Source organism: Sebastes fasciatus, chromosome 20 (assembly GCF_043250625.1).
Source record: "Sebastes fasciatus isolate fSebFas1 chromosome 20, fSebFas1.pri, whole genome shotgun sequence".
In the NCBI taxonomy this organism is placed as follows: Eukaryota; Metazoa; Chordata; class Actinopteri; order Perciformes; family Sebastidae; genus Sebastes; species Sebastes fasciatus.
The window spans coordinates 6,346,234-6,369,837 of NC_133814.1; the positions used below are offsets into that span (position 1 = coordinate 6,346,234).

A 23,604-nucleotide genomic window follows, 5' to 3' on the forward strand; every position below is an offset into this window, starting at 1 on the left:
TACAGACTTCTAACAGTATGTTTCAATTGATCTCAAAATATTTCTTATTTATTTGTCTTTAGTTTTTACAGATGGTATTTACGCTCCTCTGAACTGCATTTCCATGAAACTAATAATTTCACAAGAAGCTGCCGACAAATTACAGATTATAGGACCCTAGTTTCTGTTACCATGACAACCAGGGCAGGCTGAGATGTTCCTATCAGATTAATGATGTGTGTTCTTATCATTTCCAGGTAGATGTGTTAACATCAGAGGAGACTGAACTACACCTGCAACTAACCATTATATTAATAGTTGATGAATCTGTCCATTCTGTTATTCAAGTAATCAATTATTGAGGAAGGAAAAATGCTGTTCAGAAATGGTGGCGGATGATATTTTAGTGTTTCAGTGTGTCGTCTCCTTGTTAACTGCTGCTTGTTTGACTGACTGTGTCTCACTCGGTTCTCTGACATCATGTTTCTGTGTTGTTTGACTTGAATGAATCCTTCAGAAAGCTGCAGGATGTCTGCAGCTCTGCAAAGTGACGGGAGCGCGCACCAACAGAGGTGAAACTCTCATGACCTTATTCAGAACATTTTTCTGCAGCAGTAAATTGCTTGAAATATTGTTTAGTTGAAGGCCCCTGTCGATCAAGCACCATAGTCATGCCCTATTTATTTACAATTCATTCTGATGTTCTGGTGATAAACAGAAAAAGTAAATGAATAACAAGGAAATATTCTAAACAAATCAAAATGAAATAGGCCTAAATCCCATCATTTGTCCTCAGATCATTACTGCTGCTGGAGATTAAAAAGAAAGTAATTGGAAAAAGCTCAAACAAAGTTGCAGTAGCCTACATAAAAAGGACAATATAATTTGCAAAATTCTGGGCTATGATATACCCAAGTCATGTATAGTACTGTATTTCGGTAATATGACTGGAAATACTGTGTTAAGAGAAGACATACCTGCTGAAAGTGTTGTTGGCGGCCTGTAAGAAGGCCATTACGAAGAGATGGTGTAAGGCAGAACCACCTACGCAAGATGGATGGCTGAAAATTGTGAATGAAACATATGATATAGAACTGTTAACCCATAGGATAAGAACACAAGAGGAACAATATCGAGAGAAGTGGGAGAAATGGACAATGTTTACATGTCAAAGACAGGATGAGGGAATGAACCGTTGAATATGTCATAGCAATAAGAAAACTTTGTAAGGACAGGCCAATCTATATCCTTTCAGGTTTTGTTTTACTGTTCTATGTGTATGTTGTCTTTCTGTAATGGAAAAACAATAAAAATAAAATATCAAAAAAAGGACAATATAACATAACAAATGTACCAATTATTATTATTATGGTGAGTATTTGTTGCCCACACACTGTGACTACACAGTTAGGACAAGAAGTCATAAACAGATAATTCATCACTGAGTGTGTGGGAGCTGTGTTAACCTGCTTTTGTACATCACCCACATCTCCGTGTTGGTGGTGGGAGATAGGAGGATGATGGCTAAGCTGTCATCCATGATGGAGAATGACTCCCACCCCATGCAGGACACCATCTCAGCACTGGAGAGCTCCTTCAGCGACAGGCTGCTCCACACAAAGTGTGTGAAGGAGCTCTATCGCAGGTCCTTCCTTCCTGCAGCTGTCAGACTCCACAACCAGCACTGCTCCCAGTAGACCACAACCAGCACTGCTCCCAGTAGATAGATAGATAGATGAATAGTAACTTTATTAATCCCGAGGGAAATTCGAGTTTCCAGCATCACAGTTCCATAGTGCAAAACATGTTAGTAAAAAGGCAGTAAAAAAGTTAGTAGTACAAAGTACAAAAAATATACCAGATATAAAAATACAAGGAGATGAAGAGAACTGTTAAAACTGAATATAGTGCAGGGTAACAGCTGTGATACAGGACTATTAAAAAAGTGAATATAGTGCAGAAGTAGACCACTTACACACCACAAAACTAACAATAACCTGATATTTTCAGGTGGAATTTCATTCATTCTCACTGTGCAATATCATTTTCCACTTGTGCAATTGTGTTAATAGTCTGTTTATTCTCAATACTGTATATACTGCTCCTATTTTTATACTTCCTTCTATTTAAATGGTTCATATTTTGTTACACTTTGTTTAGCTCTTTTTTACTGTGTTAGCTGATGCATCTTGTTTTTTTGCACTATCCCCTTTGCTGCTGTACACTGCACATTTCCCCACTGCGGGACTAATAAAGGAATATCTTATCTTATCTTATCTCTTAACAAATGTACCAATTATTATTATTATGGTGAGTATTTGTTGCCCACACACTGTGACTACACAGTTAGGACAGGAAGTCATAATAACAAATAATTCATCACTGAGTGTGTGGGAGCTTTGTGTTAACCTGCTTTTGTACATCACCCACATCTCCCCTATAAATAAGCGTTTATTTTTAGCTTGTTTTTAATTTCTAATCTTTAATGTTTTTATAACTGTTTTAATTATGTCTTAATGTTCTCTTGCACTTTCTCGCAATGTTCTTGAATGTTTATGTAAAGCACTTTGAATTGCCCTGTTGCTGAAATGTGCTATACTAATAAAGCTGCCTTTTTTTTGTTAATTGTTTTTTTTTTTAATACATTTTATTAAAAAAAATTCAAATTTACAAACAACATGTCTCATAGATCATTACATTCAAGTAAAAGGACAAAGTGCATACAGAACAAGAACAAATAAAATATGTAAAATTATACATGTAAATAATAATAAATTAAATTAATGGCTAGGGCTGTACCTGTAATTCATATTCTTCTGTTATGCTAAGAAGTTTCAATGCATTTTTGTTTTTCATGACTTTAAGGGCTTTTATGTAAGAAAGAAACTCAGAATGAAACACATTAAACTTAGGTTTCACTTTCATATACTTGGATTTGTGCAGATACAATTTTCCAAGAAATGAGGATGTTATTCACCAGTAACACATAAACCGTGGACCGAGAATAGACCCGCGCATGCGCAGTGTTCAATGAGCAAACCCCGCCCTCTTCCGGGTTATTAACGCAAACCTGCGTATGATTGGCTGAGCGGTGTCGTCGTAGCGGTTGTGGGCGGAGCTCCAGTGACCTGCCGTTAATCCAGCAGGATTGTGTTTGAAGGTTTGAAGTCAGCGGAGCGGAGAGAAAGAGGAGAAAGAGGAGAAAGAGAGGAATGACGGAGTTTCACCGCTTTAACTACAGAAACACGGACTTTACACGATGCTAGTGCACACACGGACGCACTAAAAGGATAAAATAGAAGTTGTTTAACATGAGAAAGTAACTTTAGAGGTGAGTTTTAGTGGGGAGACGCAGAGGTTGTTGACGGGGCTCAACATGGATGTCCGTCCGGAGAGCAGCGGAGCGGCTCTGAGGAGGAATTAAGGCCGTTTTCTGGGTTTATTTCTGGCCGTGAATCAAGCTGACGAGGCTCAGGGAGGATTGTAAAGCAGCAGCAGCAGCCTATCTACCAGGTGAGCCTTTAAAAACAGGTTGGAAACACTTTGCCTTTACACAACAACCTTTTAACCCGACTAATAACTGTGTCTTTCTCTAATTCCAGGTTTAAAAGTCAAGTGTGTGAACTGTTGAGGCTACAGCTAGCTAAGGTAAGTCTATTCAAGCTGTTTCTGGTTCATTTGTTTGAATTTCATCTTTCCATATTATTCAAACTTGCAGGATTAAATCACAGCAGTACAATAAAGTCACTGTTATTTATTTATTTATTTTCATATTGCACATATATAAAACTGCACACAATCCAGTCAATGAAAAAAACAAACAAGAAATGAGTCAGGAGAGGTCAAGAAGCCTTACAGGCTTATTTATACAAAGGACCTTCAACCAAACCCCAGGAGAAAAAAACTATAACAAAAAAGAAAGAAAGATCTAAACTAACATAATTTTAAAAATACAACAAAAGTTAAACGACAACAAGAAGTACACAAAATGTGCAGAAAAACCCTAACCAAACAGGAAAACAATCCAATCAAAACAATGAAATACGTACAAAAGAAACAATACAGAAAAATGTATCTAAACATATCAAAAGATAATTAGACATCATGAATTAAATGTGATGATAATTTCCTTTTAAAATGTTCTAAGGATAACGAGCTCTTGATAACATGTATTTTGGTGTTCCATATTATTCCATACTGTTATGGAAGTAATGTTAAAGCAAAGACAAGAAGTGACGAAATGTTAAGGAAGCTTTCTGCTTCATAAATCCTCAGTGTTAGCCTGCTGTTGTTGTTGTTGTTGCTTCATTCAGTATGATGATCCAGTCTGGCTGTCACCCATATCATTACTTATTATGAATTATATACACAGCCAGTCTAAACCCCCCCATCACCCCTTTCCATCTGTTGCTTTGCTTTATTCCTGACCCCCTGCCTCTCTGATATATTCCTCTCTCTCTCTCTGTGTGTGTGTGTGTGTGTGTGTGTGTGTGTGTGTGTGAGAGAGAGAGAGAGAGACACAGAGAAAGACCCCACACTCTGACCTTTTTTGCCTTTCAAATGAAACACACAGATGTCCCTTTGCTTCACGCCACAGCATCATTTCACTGTCATGGGCATTGTGTGTGTGTCTGTGTCTGCTGATGCCTTCACTTCTCCTTGTTGACATGTATATCTGCTGATCCCTGGCAAATCAATACAAATGACCTGCTACTGTCTCACAGACAAACAGCGAAACCATAACTCCTCTCAGTGTCACATGTAAAAGCGTGAAAGCAGCCCTAATTCATTTTCTCGAACCACCAAATGAAATCACTTGGTTTTTAATATAATTAGTGTTGTAAAGAAAAATAGCATTATGTCAGCCTGTCTGTTTTAGTGTGCTGTGTGACTTATGGTTGCCATGGTACTCCGGCAGACGAGACGTGATAGGTCAGAATGAAGGATACCCTCTCACTGTCTCTCTTCCTCATTCAGTGGCCAGCACTTATTCCCACTTTTCTTATTATTTGTTTTCCTCTCTGTGTATTTTGTGTGGGTGTATTTGCGTCAGCCCCCACTCCACCTCCAAGGTCTCCGTCTCCCCCAAGCTCAGTACTATATGACGGCTGTCTGTCAGTGTACAAGAACAAATATTCCCTGAGAATACGACTAGATGTGTCACCTTGGAGACGGTGACAAGCTGCTGCTTGTGTAACGTGTCTTCTGGTCGCTTCAAGTCCAGTCATCTTCAGGAGCTGGAAGTGGATGCGGCAGCATATATGACGTCTTTTGTCCATGTCTGCCTAAATTTGGTCAGGCTGTAGGCTGTTCATTCTAGTTTGACACGCTACTCAGATATGGAAAGATGTGTGAATATCAGAGTTTTTTTTTCTTATTTTCAAGGATAAATGGCCACATTCAGGTCTTTAGAGCACATATGAGATGGAGTTTGATTGTAGAAACATTTCAGTGATTGAAAACATTAGTTTTAAAAGCCAGGTTTTGTTGTCAGTCATGCAAATCAAAGAGCATTTTCTTATAGATCTCACTATTTTGCCCCAATACAAGGAGGATTTAATGAAGCCTCAAAATACCAGAAGGCCTTGTTGCAACTAAATGACATGTTGCTTTCTTTTAATTTGGAAAAACACCTTGTGATATCAAGCTCACAAGCTCCAACTCAAACAACAACTGTCTAGTAGATTTTTGGGATGTTATCTGGCAGCGGTCAATTAGCATTCTAGGAGATGTAGGAAATAGGTATGGGACGATATGAATAATTCATGTCAGGATTATCCTGGCCAAAATAATTGCGATTCACAATATTATCCTGATAATCATCAAAATATGCTTAATACATACTGGAATCACTTTACCTTACATTTTGTTTTATTGCATCACAGATGGGACACATCTTTTTTTAGTGAACATCCATTTTTGTGAAAAACAAAATCTTAAATGAGGTAAACATAAATCATAAGGTCCCTCTGCATAGATAAAGGATAAATAAATAAACAGCAACATTGTGCACGTCTGTTCTTTTTTACATGATAATTCCTGTATTAAAAAAAAAACGGGCTCCCATTTTCACCTCTCTACGATGATAGCGAGCTTGACAGCTTCTTCAAGTCACTCGTGTCGATATTCACGATTATCCACATGATGGAAATTCATATATCGTCCCACATCCCTAGTAGGAATTAACAAAACTATATATTTTCTTTCCATAAAGTCCAACACAGATACCTTTGTACCAATGACACATACACACCCTTGACTCATGGTGACCTGTTGACCTGTCTGTGTTTATCCTCTATCTGTCTTCCTATCTCAGATTACACATTACATTGATAACATAGAGTGTGTGATCTATATTCCAGGTTGATGATTACTAGTGGAAATGGATGTTCATACTGAATGAATTGTGTCACAGCATAGTCACTGTTTGAAAAGTGGTTTCCATATGTACACACGCAGACAGACACCTTATCTGTGTTCTGTGTCACCTCCAGATGCTGAAGCTGTTGAGGCGAGACGTGCCGCTCTCAGAGAGGCTGGGGGAGGACTCTCCTCTGGCCGCGGCGCCCGGCCTCCCGCCGACGGCAGCCCCGATGGGCCCCAACATTTCGTGGCTCCCTGAAGCCCCACTGCTGACGCTGGACCAGCCCATCTTCCTCATGACTCCCGCGGCGCAGGCTGTGTCTGGCTTCTTCGTCTGGACCGCACTCATCCTCACCTGTCACCAGGTAACTGCTTCCAAACTAAATCATCAGGTCTTTAATTCTATTTGATACTGTTGTGTGCGTGTTGTTTAATGCACAAATGATGTGATCCTGCAAACACACACACACATCTGCTCAGGCCCAGAGAAGGGCAGGGGTTGCTTGGCAACATCCCTCAGCAGGTGTTTTTGATACAGAGCATGAATGTACATAAACACACACACACACACACACACACACACACACACACACACACACACACACACACACACACACACACACAAAGGTGAAACTTGATCCAGGTAGATGAAAAGCCTTTATGAAACCAAAAAAACTAAAAAGTTGAATAGAGTCAGAGCTTTTATCTTTCACACATTCCCGTGAGATGATGTAGGTGAGGCGAGGTAGCGCATTGATTGTTAAGGTCAGTGACATTGATACCCTTTGATATCTCTTTGTCTTGTCAGTGAAACTTTGGTATTTTTCAACCCGGACTGTATTTTCCCATGGTACAACAATTTTTTAAATGGGTCCAGTATTGAGGGAGAGCGCTGCAAACGGCAGCCGCTGAACAGGCTGTAATGTAATCTCTCGGGGCAACTCCTCACTGTCAATATATGTCTAGTAAAAGTGCTTGTTTTTGCTACTGACAGGCTCAGATTGTTATTATATGTGTCTGACAACATTATGGAAAGGACCCTATAGAGAAATATAACATTTGTCTTTACCTTTCTCTTAATCTGGTCTGTTTGTTAGTGTGTGTTTCGCTCGGAGATGTCCCGTCTTGAAATCTCGTGTCACATACACATTGTAGAAATAAGCTAAATATTCAGGCATGACATTGAAAATCTTTTTGGAGGGGACCCTACAGAGAAATAAAACATTTTTCGCTTTCTGTTTGTTATTGTGTCATGTGACTTGTTTCCGAAAGACAACGGTGGAAACGTGAGTGAGAGTTGGAGAGACGAGTGCCGGTGTTGTCAGAGTTTGTTGTGTTGGACTACAGAAAGCGTAGCTTAGTGTTATCCATAGACTGTATATAAGAAATGGACGTAGTCTCCGTGACGTCACCCATTGGTTTGTGGAATGCCGTCTTGAAACCTTGAGTTTGGCGTTTTGGCCGTTGCCATCTTGGTTTTTTGCAACCAGACGTGATACGAACGGGTGGAGTTAAGTACAACCGAACACTGAATAAGACATTTTTAAACGCCTAAAATATTAATATTAACTTAAATGAACAGAAAACCCTGTGAAAGGGTCAAAGTTCGAAGACGAAAACATGGACAACACCCAGACGGGACAACGCCATGGTAGCAACATGTCAATCACAAGGTAGCCACGCCCTAAAGCATCCTCTGCTTTATGGTCTATTTGACTCTAAATGGGACCATAATTTACTAAATGAACATCATGCTGTATTGAAGAAGACTTGAAACTAGCGATTGAGACCATAAACTAGAAAGAATGCAGGTATTAGGCACTTCCCCATTGGCTTCACTTTTCAGAACTGCAGGTTGCCTAGTAGTGTTATCTAAAAGATTTTCAATGTCATGCCTGAATATTTAGCTTATATGTGTCTACAATGTGTATGTGACACGAGATTTCAAAACGGGACTTCTCCGAGCGAAACACACAATAACAAACAGACCAGATTAAGAGAAAGGTAAAGAAAAATGTTATATTTCTCTGTAGGGTCCTTTCCATAATGTTGTCAGACACATGTAATAACAATCTGAGCCTGTCAGTAGCAAAAACAAGCACTTTTAGTGGACATAAATTGGCGGTGAGGAGTTGCCCCGAGAGATTACATAACAGCCCGTTTAGCGGCTGCTGTTTGCAGCGCTCTCCCTGAATACTTGACCCCTTTCAAAAATTGTTGTCCTCATTACATTAGTCACGTAGACACAAAAACATGGGAAAATAGGGTCCAGGTTGAAAAATACCAAAGCTACCCTTTAATGATGCAGTGTATAAAATTCTGAATAAGATCAAGAATCTATATCCTCATAATGACAAGTTTATCTTTTAGTTTCAAAATCCTTTTTTTAAAGCTCACAAAAGCTCTGTTTCAGCCGAACTTGTAGACTTGCTGTCTTATCTACAAGTGTTTAAGCCCTTTGATACAGCAGGCTTATGAGTCTGCAGCCATTGTAAGAAGAGGAAAGCAGCTTTTCTTCCTTATGCCACAAAGCTGTGGAATTTGTTACCTTCGTTCATCCTGACATAGTGCTGATGTTTTAAACTTACATTTCACACAATTTATAGTTTTAAACTGTACGTATAAAAAGTGCTTAAAGGAGTCTCATTTTCAATATTAAAGTGTCTCTTCTCTGTCTGTCCCAGATCTACATGCACCTACGTTTCTACAGCCGGCCGAGGGAGCAGCGCCACATCGTGCGGATCCTCTTCATCGTTCCCATCTACGCCTTCGACTCTTGGCTCAGCCTCCTCTTCTTCACCAACGACCAGTACTACGTGTACTTCGACACCGTCAGGGACTGCTATGAGGGTAAGGACATGCTTGCAGTGATGATGCAGTTTTGTTAATGCCACCGAATCAGCAGACAGCGAGGGCGGTGGTGGGGGCACAAGATCGATGAACTGTTTTGACAGTGCACAAGAACAGCTCTTGCCTGGAGCGTGCTGGTTGGAATGCTGTTTTGGGAGTCATTATGGTTGCACCAAAAATTGCCTCAGTCGCACATTAGGTATATGACATTAAAAAATGTCATTAACATTGCTATGTTTAGTAGCTATTTAGGCTAAAACTCTAACCTCACATTAAACACTAAGTTGTTTTGAATAAATACACATTTAACAGCATTTGTTTTGATACCAGCGATGGACAGAAGTTACAGATTAAAGCCCTTTCCACCTCGTTGTGGGCGTCTTTTCCAGTTGAGTTGTTGAAACACATTGTGATCAAATCAGATAGGAGGTGAACAGTCTGTAAACAGATTATTCCACCCACACAGTGAATGTTTTATTTAGCAAAGTGCCCTCTCACCCTTATTAGATTCCTGCCTTTTCTGTCATATACTGAACCTGTATGTACTAGGGGGTGTAAGAAAATATTGAGCAGCACGATGTTAGTATTGTGATACTGTATCCATACTGAAAAAGACTGGATCGATTTTTAATTAATAGTTTACACGCAAAGATCAACTCAGTCAATACTTCATTTCATTTGCAGAGATATGTGCCCTCTCAAAGTCGTGCAATGATGTTGGATGTTACAGGGACTGTGATAAATGCAAATGCAGATCCCACTGTTCTGATTGCATAAAAAAGTTTTTTTATGCATTTGGTGGTGTTTTTTAATACTCTGACAGTTTTCCTAAAATTATATTTAGAAAATTGCAATATATTGAGTCGTAACCCCTGTATCATGATACATATCACCAGATTCTTGCCAATACACAGCCCTACTTAATTTTGAATTGTCTTGTAACTTTTTTAAACATATACTTTTGGCAGTACTAAAGTAAATTAGAAGCTCTACACATGGAAGAATAGAAATCTATTACCCATTACTTGTAATTTTCATTGAAACTGCAGTACTCTCCTCCTGGCCTGAGAGGCTTGAAATGAGCTTGAAGGATTAGCGATTGGTGGGACTTATATTTCTTTTATCTTAATTTTTAATTGTGACGGTCCCACAATCTATTTTGTAATTCCTTGTCTTGATGTTTACATTTTACTGTAACAAACTCCACAGCCATGCTGATTCTTGTCCTGCTTGTTCAGAGAGTTCTTAAGACAAACACTGATTCTAAAGTGTCCATATGTATCATTCCCAAATTGTTTTTTTTGTTTATACCAGCTGAGGCGTTTTTTATAATCTGCACATCTCCATGTATATGTATCTCAGAAATTTGGTTTTGATTATATTTTGAGTTGAGTTCATTCAACTGGATTCTAGTGGAAGTGCTGTAAACTTGGATCAATGGCTTCCAGCTCACTGTAGAATATGGTTTATTTGTTAGGTCAGAAAAGTTGATGATGAGCTGGCAGCTTTGCTGAGCGGATGGATGACGCAAACAAAACGCAGCCGGATTCCCTTGAATCTCTGACGACTCTTCACATTTCTGAATTGGCAGAAAGGCAGCCGACTGCCTCCGCTCCTCGTTCTCCAGAGTGACGTTCAGGAATAGAAATAGTCCCCTCTCTGTGAGAGACACTCAGCACGGTCGTCACTTCCTGTGTTGGCAAATTGATGATGTCATGTGCGTTCGAATGCTGAGTGGAGGCGCTCTATGTAAGGTTCTGCTTTTGGGAGGAAGCGTCGTCAGTATTGTGGTCGTCATGTCGCTCTCCTCCTCCTCTCTTGACGTTATCTCTGACTCCTTCGCTGTTTATTTTAGTCTCAACCAAGTCTTTTTCACCAACTTCTCCTCCTCCTCGTATTATTGTCCGCTCCGTCTCCTCCTGTTTGCCTTCCCCTCCCCACAACGCCGCTGAGCCCTGCCCAGATCTTTTTCCCGAGCAAGGATGGCCGACCTGTTGCATGGCAACCAGCGCTCGCAAATCTTCCTCATCAACCTCAATGGCTGCATCAGATAATGAGTTTCTCTCAACCGACCTTGCAACTTGCAAAGTTCCTGTTCTCATTGCATGTAGGCCTACTGTATCACCGTGGCAACCAGCCCGACTGACGGTGATCCTTGGAGAGAGAGAGAGAGAGCATAATTGTAAACAACTGAGACACAGAGAGAGAGAGCTACGCAGATCAACCAGTTCTCATCACTCAGCTCTGTGCGCTCGCTTTTGTGTTCAAGTGAGACAGTGAGCTGGCATTTAGGGCATCGTATCCCCTAAGTATTGTCTGACATGCATCTGACGTCAGACCACAGAAGGCAGTGAAGCTCTTAGTGTGAGGGTGGAGTAGAGCTAAAGTGAGAAAAAGGAAAATATAACAACTCAGCACCAGATAACTGACGCAACAAGAATCACTGCCAGCAGTACAGCTGCTTCGAGATCAGTGTTGTGACACACAAACATCCTCCTGAAACTCCCAAACACCCACATGGAACACACCCAAGATATATCACACTCTCACACTTTCTTCACAGTTAACTGACACACCCACACACGCCTCACGCTCACCTTATCTTCCCTCACATGCACAGTCATGAGAGGAGAGAGAGCGTGTGTTAACAGGATTAGCCTGGCTGCTGCTGTGTTTTTAAGGTCGTCATCACCCTCTCACTGAAGCAGCACAGAGGAGACATAATCCACCGGTCACAAGAGACAGTCAGGTGAACATCAGTCACACAGGGAGAGAGAGGTGTGTGCGTTTGTTTTGATCTTCTATCCTCATGAGATCATTCTCGCCCAGGAAGTGAAGATGTTTCTGCAACTTGAGGTCAAAAACCTATGATTTAGTGTTAAGGGTTTATTATAGAGGGAGGACTTATGGGTAAGCTTAAGCTTCTGTAAGCCAGTGAAGAGTCCTTAGAAGGATGAAACACTTAGTCATCTGTGCGTTGTGCTCTTTAGTTTTTTACATATTCAGGAGCAGTCTGTTGAATCTGAAGCCATTATCACATTTATTTCGGTTTAGCCCATAACAATTTTAACCAACAAAATTTAAGATATTAATATTTAAGATCTAAAACTCAAAGGTTAATATCCAAAGAACTAAAACTCAAGTTTTATCAGGTTATGTGTGCAATTTAGCTATATAGCCATGTGCATGTTTTATGCATTGCTCTTTGCCAGTGGTGCGACACAAAAGTCTGGGCTCTGTACCACGGACTGTATATCAGAAGTGGACGTAGCCACTTCCGCACCGTGACGTCACCTATTGGTTTGTAGACTGCCGTTTTGAAGCCTCGAGTTCGGCATTCTGTCCGTCGCCATCTTGGTTTTGTGCAACCAGAAGTGACACGAGAGGGTGGTGCTAAGAACAACCGAAATGCTGAAAAAGACAATTTTAGGCGACCAAAATTTTACAATTACCTTTCATGAACTGAAAACACTGTGAAAGGGTTAAAGTTATAAGACGAAAACACAGACGACTCCCAACACCTTGGTAGAGACCTGTCAATCACAAGGTAGCCACGTCCTAAAGCATCCCCTGCTTTATGGTCTATTTGACTCTAAATGGGACCATAATTTACTAAATGAACATCATGCTGTATTGAAGAAGACTTGAAACTATGGATTGAGACCATGAACTCATGTTTACAATGTTTACTGAGGTAATAAATCAAGTGAGAAGTAGACTCATTTTCTCATAAACTTCTACACAATCAGTCTTCGTTTTGCAACCAGAGGAGTCGCCCCCTGCTGGCTGTTAGAAAGAATGCAAGTTTAAGGCACTTCAGCATTGGCTTCATTTTTCAGTTTGCCCACTGCTTTGTACATACAGTATGCAGCCTTAGTGGGCCCCCTTCCCCTTTTAATACATCCATTCTCATATCTGTACATATAACTGAATCAAAATATTGAATACTAAAGTAAATTAATTTACAAAAAAATCCATTTATTTACAACATATTAGTAGGGAATAATTTAAACAAATAGGCAGGTGGAGTCTGTAATATCAGTAGTGTCAGGAGTGGATGAGTGAGAGGTGGGTGTCGTGTTGCAAAAGAAAAGATAAAACAACAAAAACCACAACACGGTAATCTGTAAGGAGAGGAGAGAGGTTTCAACTGGACTGTTTGGTCCAGCCTCCTCAGTGTTCATTATCACTATGCAGGTGTCAGGTTGGGAGCCCCGGGGGAGGTTGCGAGTAAAGAAAGGAAGCTGCAGAACCTCCAGGGGTTTGATGCTGCTGGTCGGTATCCAGCTGCAGCATCTTGACCAGATCCACTAATAGATGCTGGTCTCTCTGGTGTCCACTGTTCATCTCCATCAGCTGCTCAACGTCAACACTTGAGCCGGACGTATCTCGTCTCCTGAGCGTAGAACCCTTACTGTCCGACTGAAATATTATAAATCTAACATTTTACGTCTGTATCAAGTGTTATCAGCTCCAATCAGCACAGTGTTATAACTAACACATGATTGTGCAGCATGTTAGCTTGCAGGTCTCAAAACAAGTGGGACAGGAAGTGATGTGTGTGGTGTTTGTGTGACTGCTCGGGGGTCTGTGGGTGACTGACTGATTCACTCCGCTGAACTTTTGCAGTTTGTGGTATTACACTTGAAACAGTTTTCACACATTTTCCCTTTGAAGTTGCGGTTGTGCAAAGTTTCCAAGTGCAGAATATTTATCCGTAACAAATGCTGTTAAATCTGTTTTCACACCGTCAAAATTTCATAAAGTCAGAATGTATTTTTTTCACAACAAAAATTCATATGACAATTTGAAGATATCTTAAAGCAGCAATACAGTGAGCAGGCTCCAGCCTAACTATTTAGTCATGGTGGAAGACATTTTGATAGTGCCCTCATGGTGGCTTGTGAAGGGCTACCATGATTATTAAAATAATGAATGTCTGCATATAGACAATAACAACCAACCTTTTCTCTCCTTGTTTCTCTGCAGCGTTCGTAATTTACAACTTCCTGAGTCTGTGCTATGAATACCTGGGAGGAGAGAGCGCCATCATGGCTGAGATCAGAGGGAAACCCATCGAGTGAGTCTCACATTTCCCGAGTTGAAGGATTAGATTCTAAAAGATTGTAAAAGCCAGCATGAAATGAGGACATCCTTTTTTGTCCAAAGCAATTATTTTGCATATAATCTCCCTTTTCCTGCTGTATCTACAACACTTAATTCCCCAAAACAGAGGTGTGAACCGGGTGTTTTTGTCCCGTCAGGTCCAGCTGTATGTACGGCACCTGCTGTCTACGGGGGAAGGCGTACTCAATCGGCTTCCTGCGCTTCTGTAAGCAGGCCACTCTGCAGTTCTGCGTGGTCAAACCGCTCATGGCCGTCATCACCGTCATCCTGCAGGCCTATGGCAAATACAAGGACGGAGACTTCAAGTAAGTGCTGCCAACAGGGAGGGGAGGTAGGAGGTCTATCAGCCAAGCCTGGATTGACTTTTGAGTTCATATATTGCTTCTGATTGGTGGAGCTGGTAATGAGAACAGTAGTTACCTAAACAGCCGCTTCACATAGGCATGTCGCTACACCAGAAATATAGTAGTCGATACCAATACTAGTGAAATACCACAAGACTCTTGATACCAATTCAATACCACGGTAAAAAACAAAAGTAAAACAATAAATCCCATGTACTTCAACATCCACTCCTTTATTACCGTTTGCATACTGGTTTTTGTCTGGAAGTTAAACGGGTCATAATTCCCTCTCTGTTATCTATTTTATATTGCTGTGAAAACATTTCCTTCAAACAACTGCATTTATTCAAGTTTCTCACCAAAAACTACATTTTACAAGATTACATTTGAACACATCATGATAACGTTAGAATTTACCGTCGCCCAATACAATACTCATTTTACTGACTAGAGCCTGAACGCAACATACTGTAAATCAATGGCACCTCCCGTGCTGAAACCGGCAGGACGACAGCTAGTTAACGTTAGCTGTTAGCAGCCGGTAAGCAGCACAGTCCTGCACGGATCTAACCGCTAACGTTAACTAGCTCTCGTCCTGCTGATTTCAACACAGATTTATTGTTCACAATGTAGCATTATCAGGGGAAACTATGGTGCGTCCGCAGGACGCAGCGATAGTGAGTTTACGTCTCGAGCCCTGAGGGTACCTGTGGTACTGTAGAAAAATGAATACTGCCCGTTTTCAGAATTTTGGCATCGACTTGGTACCGAAGTATCGGTTCTTGTGACATCCCTAGCTTCGCAAAAACATGAATTCAGTACAGAAAAAGCTGTTAACAAAGATGCCACCAAATTTAGAAAAAAACAGGAACTTGTGGATTACTCCTTTAATTTGTAGATTAAATGTCCCAGACTGATCATCACCTCCTCCCTTAATCGTTTCAGTTTTAGGGCGTTTATAATCTCTAATGGGAGATTTAGGCTTTTAGCCTATAAATCAACACCAACACAACTAACATCGTTCTATCTTCTCTCTCTCGACAGTGTCGCCGGCGGTTACCTGTACGTGACCATCATCTACAACATCTCCGTTAGCTTGTCTCTGTACGCCCTCTTCCTCTTCTACTTCTCCACCAAGGAGCTGCTCAGCCCTTACAGCCCCATGCTCAAGTTCCTCATGGTCAAGTCCGTCATCTTCCTCTCCTTTTGGCAGGGTAGGGCACACAAGACACGACATGCTTTTCATTCCTATATGTACCTACCTAAAGATAGTGTTTTATCTTCATTATGTACCATCTTATCCTTTGCGGTCAGGCATGTTGCTCGCCATCCTGGAGAAGTGCGGCGCCATACCCCAGATTAACTCGGTGGAGGTGTCCGTCGGCGAGGGGACGGTCGCCGCCGGTTACCAGAACTTTATCATTTGCATCGAGATGTTCTTCGCATCGCTGGCTCTGCGCCACGCTTTCACGTACACACGCTACATGGACAAGAGTCTGGATTCACAAGGTGAGAAAGGAGGACACTCACAGTGTGATTACTAACACCACACCAGAGATTACTTCATGTCTTACTGAAGGAAGAATCTAAAATAGCCTTTTGTCTCCATCTTATTTCCATCCATTCCCATCTGTTTTAAATGTGTATTTTTTTCCTTCATCTCCCTTCTTTCAACCAAAATCCTCCCACACCTTCATTTACTTCTTCATCCTTTATTCTTTTCTCTTCCATGATTTGTTCTCATGTTTGTGTTTGGGTCTGTGTCTACGCATCCATCTTTATTTGTCTCTCTTCTTCTCTGCTGTGCCATAAAGGACCAGTTCCTACATATGGAGAGTTTGGTAGGTTAAACACTGATGATGTTTACTCCCCCTTTCTCTTTCATGCTGCTACTGTTTTTAGTTAGTTGTGTCCTACTGAGATGTATTAAGTTAGTTTCTGTTTTGTTCTTTTTTTATCCAAGGTTTTGAGTGTGATTTGGTTCTGTTTTGCTGTCTTTTCTTTCGGTCTCTTTTTTCTTGCTCTTATTCCTAAATAGTTCCCATCTTCTTTTACTTTCCCCTTTTTGTGTACAGTTTCTTCCTGTCTTGCGTCCCTCTACATCCCTGTGAAGTGAACTCTTTTTTTCCTTCCTGTTCCCTCTCTCTAAATCACATCCACTGTCCCTTTTACAATTCCTCCTTTTTTCCCTAATTTCTTTTTCACCCATTCCCTCCTTTTGTCTCGCTGTTTAACACCCTCTAAATCACTGATGCCCCGTTCTTCTCTTCTCTCTATTTTTGGTCCTTTGTTTTCCTCTCCCACCCTTCTCTCCTTCCACTAAATCACTCCTTTTCCAACTCTATTCTTTCTTCTTCTCCTTTCCTCCCCTCTTCATTTCATTTATTCCTAAATCCCCATAAATCCACTCTCCCCTCTTAATGTCCCCCCCCCCCCTTTCCTTCCTCTTCTTACTTTTTCTCTCCTCTAAATCACTCTTATGCCGTTCTACACCCTTTATTTCCTCTCCCCACTGTCCTTTTCTACATTTTTCCTCTTCCTTTAAAGGGATAGTTCTGGTGTTTTGAAGTAGGGTTGTATGAGGTACTTATCCATAGTCAGTGTATTAACTTCAGTAGATGACGGTCATCACGCCCCCAGTTTGGAGAAACAGACAGGAGTCACTGCACTGAAGCAAAGCGATGTACTGCTGTGGACGGGGCCAGCAGCAAAACATATTTTAGCCACCTAAAAGAGAAGCTCACCTAAAACAAAATCAAAGTTAAGTGTACGCTATATTTAGAATATTTTCGCCGGTTTACCTTGCCGTGACGCAGCTATACAGTCGATGTTTCTGACGGGTAACTGAAGCCGTGCTCTCGCCAAAGTAACCAAAAAACAGTCATTTCACCTCGCAGAACACAGGGGGTTGCTGGTCTACCGCTGCCTCAATCATTTAGTTTGTTTGTGTTATTGTTTGACTTTGGTTACTTCAGATTCACCAAAGTCACACAATAACACAAACAAACTAACCGATCGAGGCAGCGGCAGACCAGCAACCCCCTGTGTTCTGCGAGTCTGGTGGCTTTGGTCAGAGCATAGATAGATACAACGGTTTCAGTTCCCCATCAGAAAGGGCTGAAGTGGTGAAAATATTCTAAATATAGTGAACACTTAAATGGATTTTTTTAAGTGGGCCTTTCTCTTTGGTGGCTAAAATACGTTTTGCTGCTGCCCCCGTCCACAGCAGTACGTTGCTTTGCTTCCGTGCGGTAACTCCTGTCTGTTTCTCCAAACTGGAAACATGCCGACCGTCATCTACTGTAGGTAATACACTGACTATGGATAAATACCTCATACAACCCCACTTCATAACACCCAAACTAACCCTTTAAACCCCATTTACTCTCTTTCACCTCTTCTCCTGAGCTCTAACCCTCTCGTCTCGTCCGCCTCCCGCAGGTCGCTGCGCCCCCATGAAGAGCATCTCCAGCAGCCTGAAGGAGACCATGAACCCGGGCGACATGGTCCAGGACGCCATCCACAACTTCTCCCCGGCCTACCAGCAGTACACCCAGCAGTCCACGCTGGAGCAGGGGGCGCCGCAGCCCGTCTCCCGCACCCACAGCGCCGTCAGTGGCCGCGGCGACACGGAGAAGACCCTCCTGCTCAGCTCCGATGATGAATTCTAAAGCAACGTTTACAGCTGAATCAGATTCAGACTGTTTGAATGGCGGATGGTACTTAATCCTCCTGTGCAGCTTCAACGTGTGAATGATTAGAGAGGTGCGTGTTTGATTTTCCCGTTTTTGAGACTGGTCATGGATTCGAGGACCTTCCAAGCATAAACATTTCCGCACCCACATCTCCCCGTGCGTCTTATTTGGTGGGAACACTTTAAACAGATTTGGCGTTAAAACCGTCGGCCAGAAAACAAGAAGGGTTGTGTTTGGAAAGTTTGTGAGTCACACTCTTTACACACTGAATCATACTTGACTTTTGGAATGAAAGTTTTCTGGCTTTTATAGAAGCTTAATTTCACATTTCAGCTCCGTCATGTCATCGTCCTTAAGGATGTTTTTTTTTAGTTCTGAACCTGTATTGGTTTGTTTTCAGATAGTTATCGGCTGTTTATCGAGCCATGAAAATCCTTTCAAAGTTGAATTTTAATATTTTTTTTTCCATGACTGGAAATAGAAAAATATTATTAAAGTTTTATAAAAGTTTTGAACTTTTAAATTTTGTGAAACTTGGAACAATATTATAGTAGTATAATAGATAGTAATTTGCAACAATTTAACAAATTAGTTGGTCTGCAAATACATGTATGTGCTTCAAACAGAAGCTGTTTTCAGTATCGTAGACATCTTGTGATGCAGTCATAAAAATGTGGTATAAAGTTAAAGGTGCTCTATTTGATATCCAGAGCATTAATATAGCAGAGAACAACTATTAGCTATGTAGAGACATAGAGGAGTAATGTCTACCTGAGCAGAGAATGAAGTCTCTCTCCCTCTTTGTGTGTTGTAATCAGAGCTTCTTCATGCTTTGATGACATAGCCAGGCCTTCGCCATGTTGAGAACCATGCAGAGGCAATAGATATGCTCTTATTTTTTAATTGAACACCTTTAAGGAGAACATATGTGTAGAGAATTTGTAAGTGATTTTTCAGTGGCATCCTTCACTGCAGTGTAGGGATGGATTTAAAGGGAAACCAAGTCAAGAACATGAGTTAATGTCAGCTGATATGGATCAATGTTGTTATTGATATAAGTGGAACAGATGAGAGCAGATTATAGATTTATAAAGCACATCTGCTCCAGGAGTGAAGGGCAGCAGCAGCAGCACCAACATCAGAGATGGTCAGGATTACACTGGTGTAATTGGAGCGTTATTTGAATGGCCGGGATTAAAGCTGGTGCTGATTTACTCAGGGTGTAGACCTCCGCAGACCACAATGTAGGTTAACTGGATTGAGGGAAAAACAAGAGAGGAATATAGGTTAAAGATAACCTTAGATGCTTGTTTTCAGTAGAGGAGCTCTATTGTAGGAATTAAACCTTTCCTCTCTTAACATACATGATTCCAAATGTTAAAGGCAGACATTTAAAGTCAAACTGAAATTTACATTTTCTCACTTTTTTGTAAAAGGAAATATTGTGCCTAAACTCATTTTTGGACATATTTGCAGAAACAGCGCACATCCAAAGCTTAAAGCCTCTGTGTGGCTTCTCCCTTTGCAGCAAACAACATTTGGGAGGACCAATCAGATTACCAGCACTGACATCATCAGTCGGTACCAAAACTTTAAAATTCACATTGGAGAACACTAATGTAGGGCGCTATCCCAGCAGAACAATAGATAAAAACTTACTTTTTTTTTCTTTTTGATCATTACAAGTTTGATCAAATAAGTGTTACATGTTAAAAAAAACACAAAGGATATACGTACAGTATATACTAGGGCTGTCAATCGCGATTAATCACACAGTTTTTATCATTTCAAAATATAATTTAAAGGGAGATTTGTCAAGTATTTAATAATCTTATCAACATGGGAGTGGACAAATATGCTGCTTCATGCAAATGTATGTATATATTTATTACTGTAAATCAATTAACAACACAAAACAATGATAAATGTTGTCCAGAAACCCTCACAGGTACTGCATTTAGCATATAAAATATGCTCAAATCACAACATGGCAAACTGCAGCCCAACAGGCAACAACAGCTGTCAGTGTGTCAGTGTGCTGACTTGACTATGACTTGCCCCAAACTGCATGTGATTATCATGAAGTGGGCATATCTGTAGAGGGAAGACTCGTGGGTACCCATAGAACCCATTTTCATTCACATATCTGGAGGTCAGAGGTCAAAGGACCCCTTCGAAAATGGCCACAGACAGTTTCTCCTCGCCAAAATTCAGCGTAAGTTTAGAGCGTTATTATCCTCCTACGCAACAAGCTAGTGTGACATGGTTGGTACCAGTTTCATATGATACCAGTATCTTCACTCTACCTTTAAAACTGAACCTGCTACAACCTAAAAAATCGCAAGTTGCGTTAATGCGTTAAAAAAATGAGTGGCATTAAAACCACTTTGCATTAACACGTTATTATCTCGTTAACTTTCACAGCCCTAGTATATATACGTTTTCAAATATCCACCCATTTCACCGCCTGTTGTTCCTGATTGTCTCCAAATACTTAAGAAAAAGACTAAAATCTATCAAAATCAAGGGAGTTTTCTGCACTTGCCCCGACACACCCACTACAGTGACTTCTATATTATACGTTTTTTTTGCTTGTAAGGATTTTTATTTGCACATTTTACAGTTCTTATCCTGAGCTATGATATATTTTAAAGCTTAATAAAACAGAATATTAGCACAATAATATAGGAATATATATTTTGTGTACCACATTTTCATCTTATGCATTTACAATATTCTCTCAGTTAAAAATAAAATTCACATAGTTGCATTTCCTCCGTTCTTCCAGGCAGTCTCCTTTTCTTTTTCTTTTTTCGGTCGATTTAACTTCACCGCATGCAGAGCTGGTTATTTCTTAACACATAATTGAAGTCCTTGAGTCATCTGAGTGAGTCATGCGGAATCTGCCGACGTGTTTACTGTAACTACTGTCACTGCTCTGCTGTAGCGCCCTGTGAGCACCAGGGGGCCGTGTGGAGAAGACGTGAACACACACTCTCTCAAGCTCTCTTATCTACAGGCAGACAGGCAGTTATCACACACTTTAAGCTGGGCGCACGTGTAACTGCTTTGTCTGAGCACCAGTTTGTCACTTTCTTATAGAGATAGAATAGAAGACAGTGGTCATGGGTCTATTTCTCTTTTATTATTTCTGCTCCTGCCTGACATTATATTGGTTTTTAAATAGGACAGAAGCCACGTCTGTGCACAGGAGCAGTGTCCTATTTTTAGACATTGCTGAGTGTTGTCTGGATAATTGGGTTGCTTCATTTTGACATAGATACACTGACTGAGCTTCATCCAGCTACAAATGACCCTGTTAGAAAAGCTCTGGCCAGTTCATTGTGTTGCAATTTGCGGTACACTGTATGTGCATACAGTTTCTTGTCTATATACATGCATTTTCATGCTGAACCACTGAATGCCAGTGCCGATACTTTGGGGTTGAAGAAATTTTTTGTGCACTTGTTCTTTAAATTTGGTCATTTTCATGCTACAAACTGGAAAAGAAACCATCTTATCAGGGTGAAAATGATGATGAAACACATTTTTTTTGTTGAATTACAGCTCCTAAATGCAGGTTTCCTTGCCTGATATTATAATAGTTTACAATTTCAAAGTGAAGTAGACAGTAAGTCAGTCGTACCGCACTTTGAAAGCCATAATTCACTTCCAAGCTTAAGCTTCATCCTCTTTCTCAATGTGTTGATGTGTGTATATGAATCTAGCTGAGGAAACGCTGCAGACTGATGTTGTAAATACTGTCTAAAGGAGGAGGAGGAGGAGGAGGAGGAGGAGGAGGAGGAGGAGGAGGAGGAGGAGGAGGAGGAGGAGGAGGAGGAGGAGGAGGAGGAGGAGTAGTGATGTATGTTGAAATAGTCATATATATATGCTGTACAGATGAAGCATAGGAGAAGAAGAAAAAAGACCTAGTTTTGTATTTTTACTTCATAACTGTCTTTTTTGTATTATTTCAAAGACTTTTGGTTTCTAGTTCTTTGTATATAATAAAAGCTGCTCGTTGCTATTATTTCATGTCAAATGGAGAACTATCTGAAGATGTATAATAAAAGATATTTAGTCTGGTATCTAAGTTAACCGCTTGTTTGTTTTGTTTTGGTTATATAAGAAAGCCACAGTAGGTAAACTGTTTATTTTAAAGCTCCTCTGCAGACATGTTTCAACACACTTACGTGACATTTAACCACTGAAAAGTCATTTTCTCAGTGAACCGGAGGTTTCAAGTTTCAACATCACACTTATGGAAGTTACATATTGGACCATGATTGGCACATAAACTAGTGATCCTGCTTGTACTTGTCTTAAACTTTGATTTAAAGGAGCAGTGTGTGACATTTAGGGGGATCTAAATGAATATAATATTCACAGCGATGTTTTCATTAGTGAAGCAGAATCTCCTTTGATATGTTTTTGTTGAAAAGAGAGGCTATCAGATCTATTACTTAAATGCCCTTGTCCCTAAGGGCCTAAATTTAGATTTAAAACCCCTTTATCATACCTTGTATATAGAGTTTATCGTCTATTAGTACATATAGATACCTAAGTGTCTTCCCTCTGTCTGTCTTTAACCTTTTCTACTTCTTTGTTCTTTCCATAATAGAATTGTTTTTTCTCGATGTATTTTTTCTAACTTTTTTCCTATATATCTTCTTTTTTTTTCTAAGATATTTTCCTGATATATCCCTAACACTTCTAATATGTTTATTCTAAATTCACTTGAGATATTATGTCCATCCCTTGAGGTCTCCTCCTTAGCAACCCAGTCGAGGTCAGGCATGTTCTATGTTTTTTCCTTAAATAGTGCCGGTTATCTCTCCTAATGTTGTGTGTCTTTATAAAGCTGCATTCTAGACACTTGATATGTGGACTTTTTTTGATGACTGCACAATCAAAGTTTTTTGATTCAAACTGTTTTTTTCTAATGTGATTTTTAAATGCCTAATGAGTCAGGTATCTACAGACGTAGGCAAAGTTGTTGGTACCCTTCCGTTAAAGAGAGAAAAACCCACAATGGTCACTGAAATAACTTGAAACTGACAAAAGTAATAATAAATAAAAATTTACTGAAAATGAACTAATGAAAATCAGATATTGTTTTTGAATTGTGGTTCAACAGAATCATTTTAAAAAACAAACTAATGAAACTGGCCTGGACAAAAATGATGTGACCAGTGTGTGTTTACTTTATAAGATACTGCTTGGTATAACTCCATCACCCCTTAAAC

General features: G+C 40.3%; 2 protein-coding genes across 3 annotated transcripts in view; one reads left to right on the forward strand and one right to left on the reverse strand.

Moving 5' to 3' along the window:
• Positions 1-23,604, reverse strand: part of phf5a (PHD finger protein 5A) — a 373,616-nt gene that overhangs the window by 224,251 nt on the left and 125,761 nt on the right. The window lies entirely within an intron of this gene.
• tmem184ba (transmembrane protein 184ba) lies at positions 3,103-22,126 on the forward strand. 2 transcript variants are annotated; one of them, XM_074621123.1, is made up of 10 exons: positions 3,103-3,492; positions 3,582-3,627; positions 6,474-6,707; positions 9,027-9,192; positions 14,182-14,272; positions 14,457-14,624; positions 15,708-15,877; positions 15,978-16,172; positions 16,478-16,504; positions 18,105-19,319. In XM_074621123.1, exons 3-10 carry the CDS (start codon positions 6,474-6,476, stop codon positions 18,332-18,334), a joined length of 1,281 nt encoding a protein of 426 aa, XP_074477224.1. In that variant the 5' UTR covers positions 3,103-3,492; positions 3,582-3,627; the 3' UTR covers positions 18,335-19,319. The 2 variants fall into 2 exon arrangements, with proteins under 2 accessions (XP_074477224.1, XP_074477225.1); XM_074621124.1 differs by lacking the exon at positions 16,478-16,504 and having other exon boundaries at positions 18,105-22,126.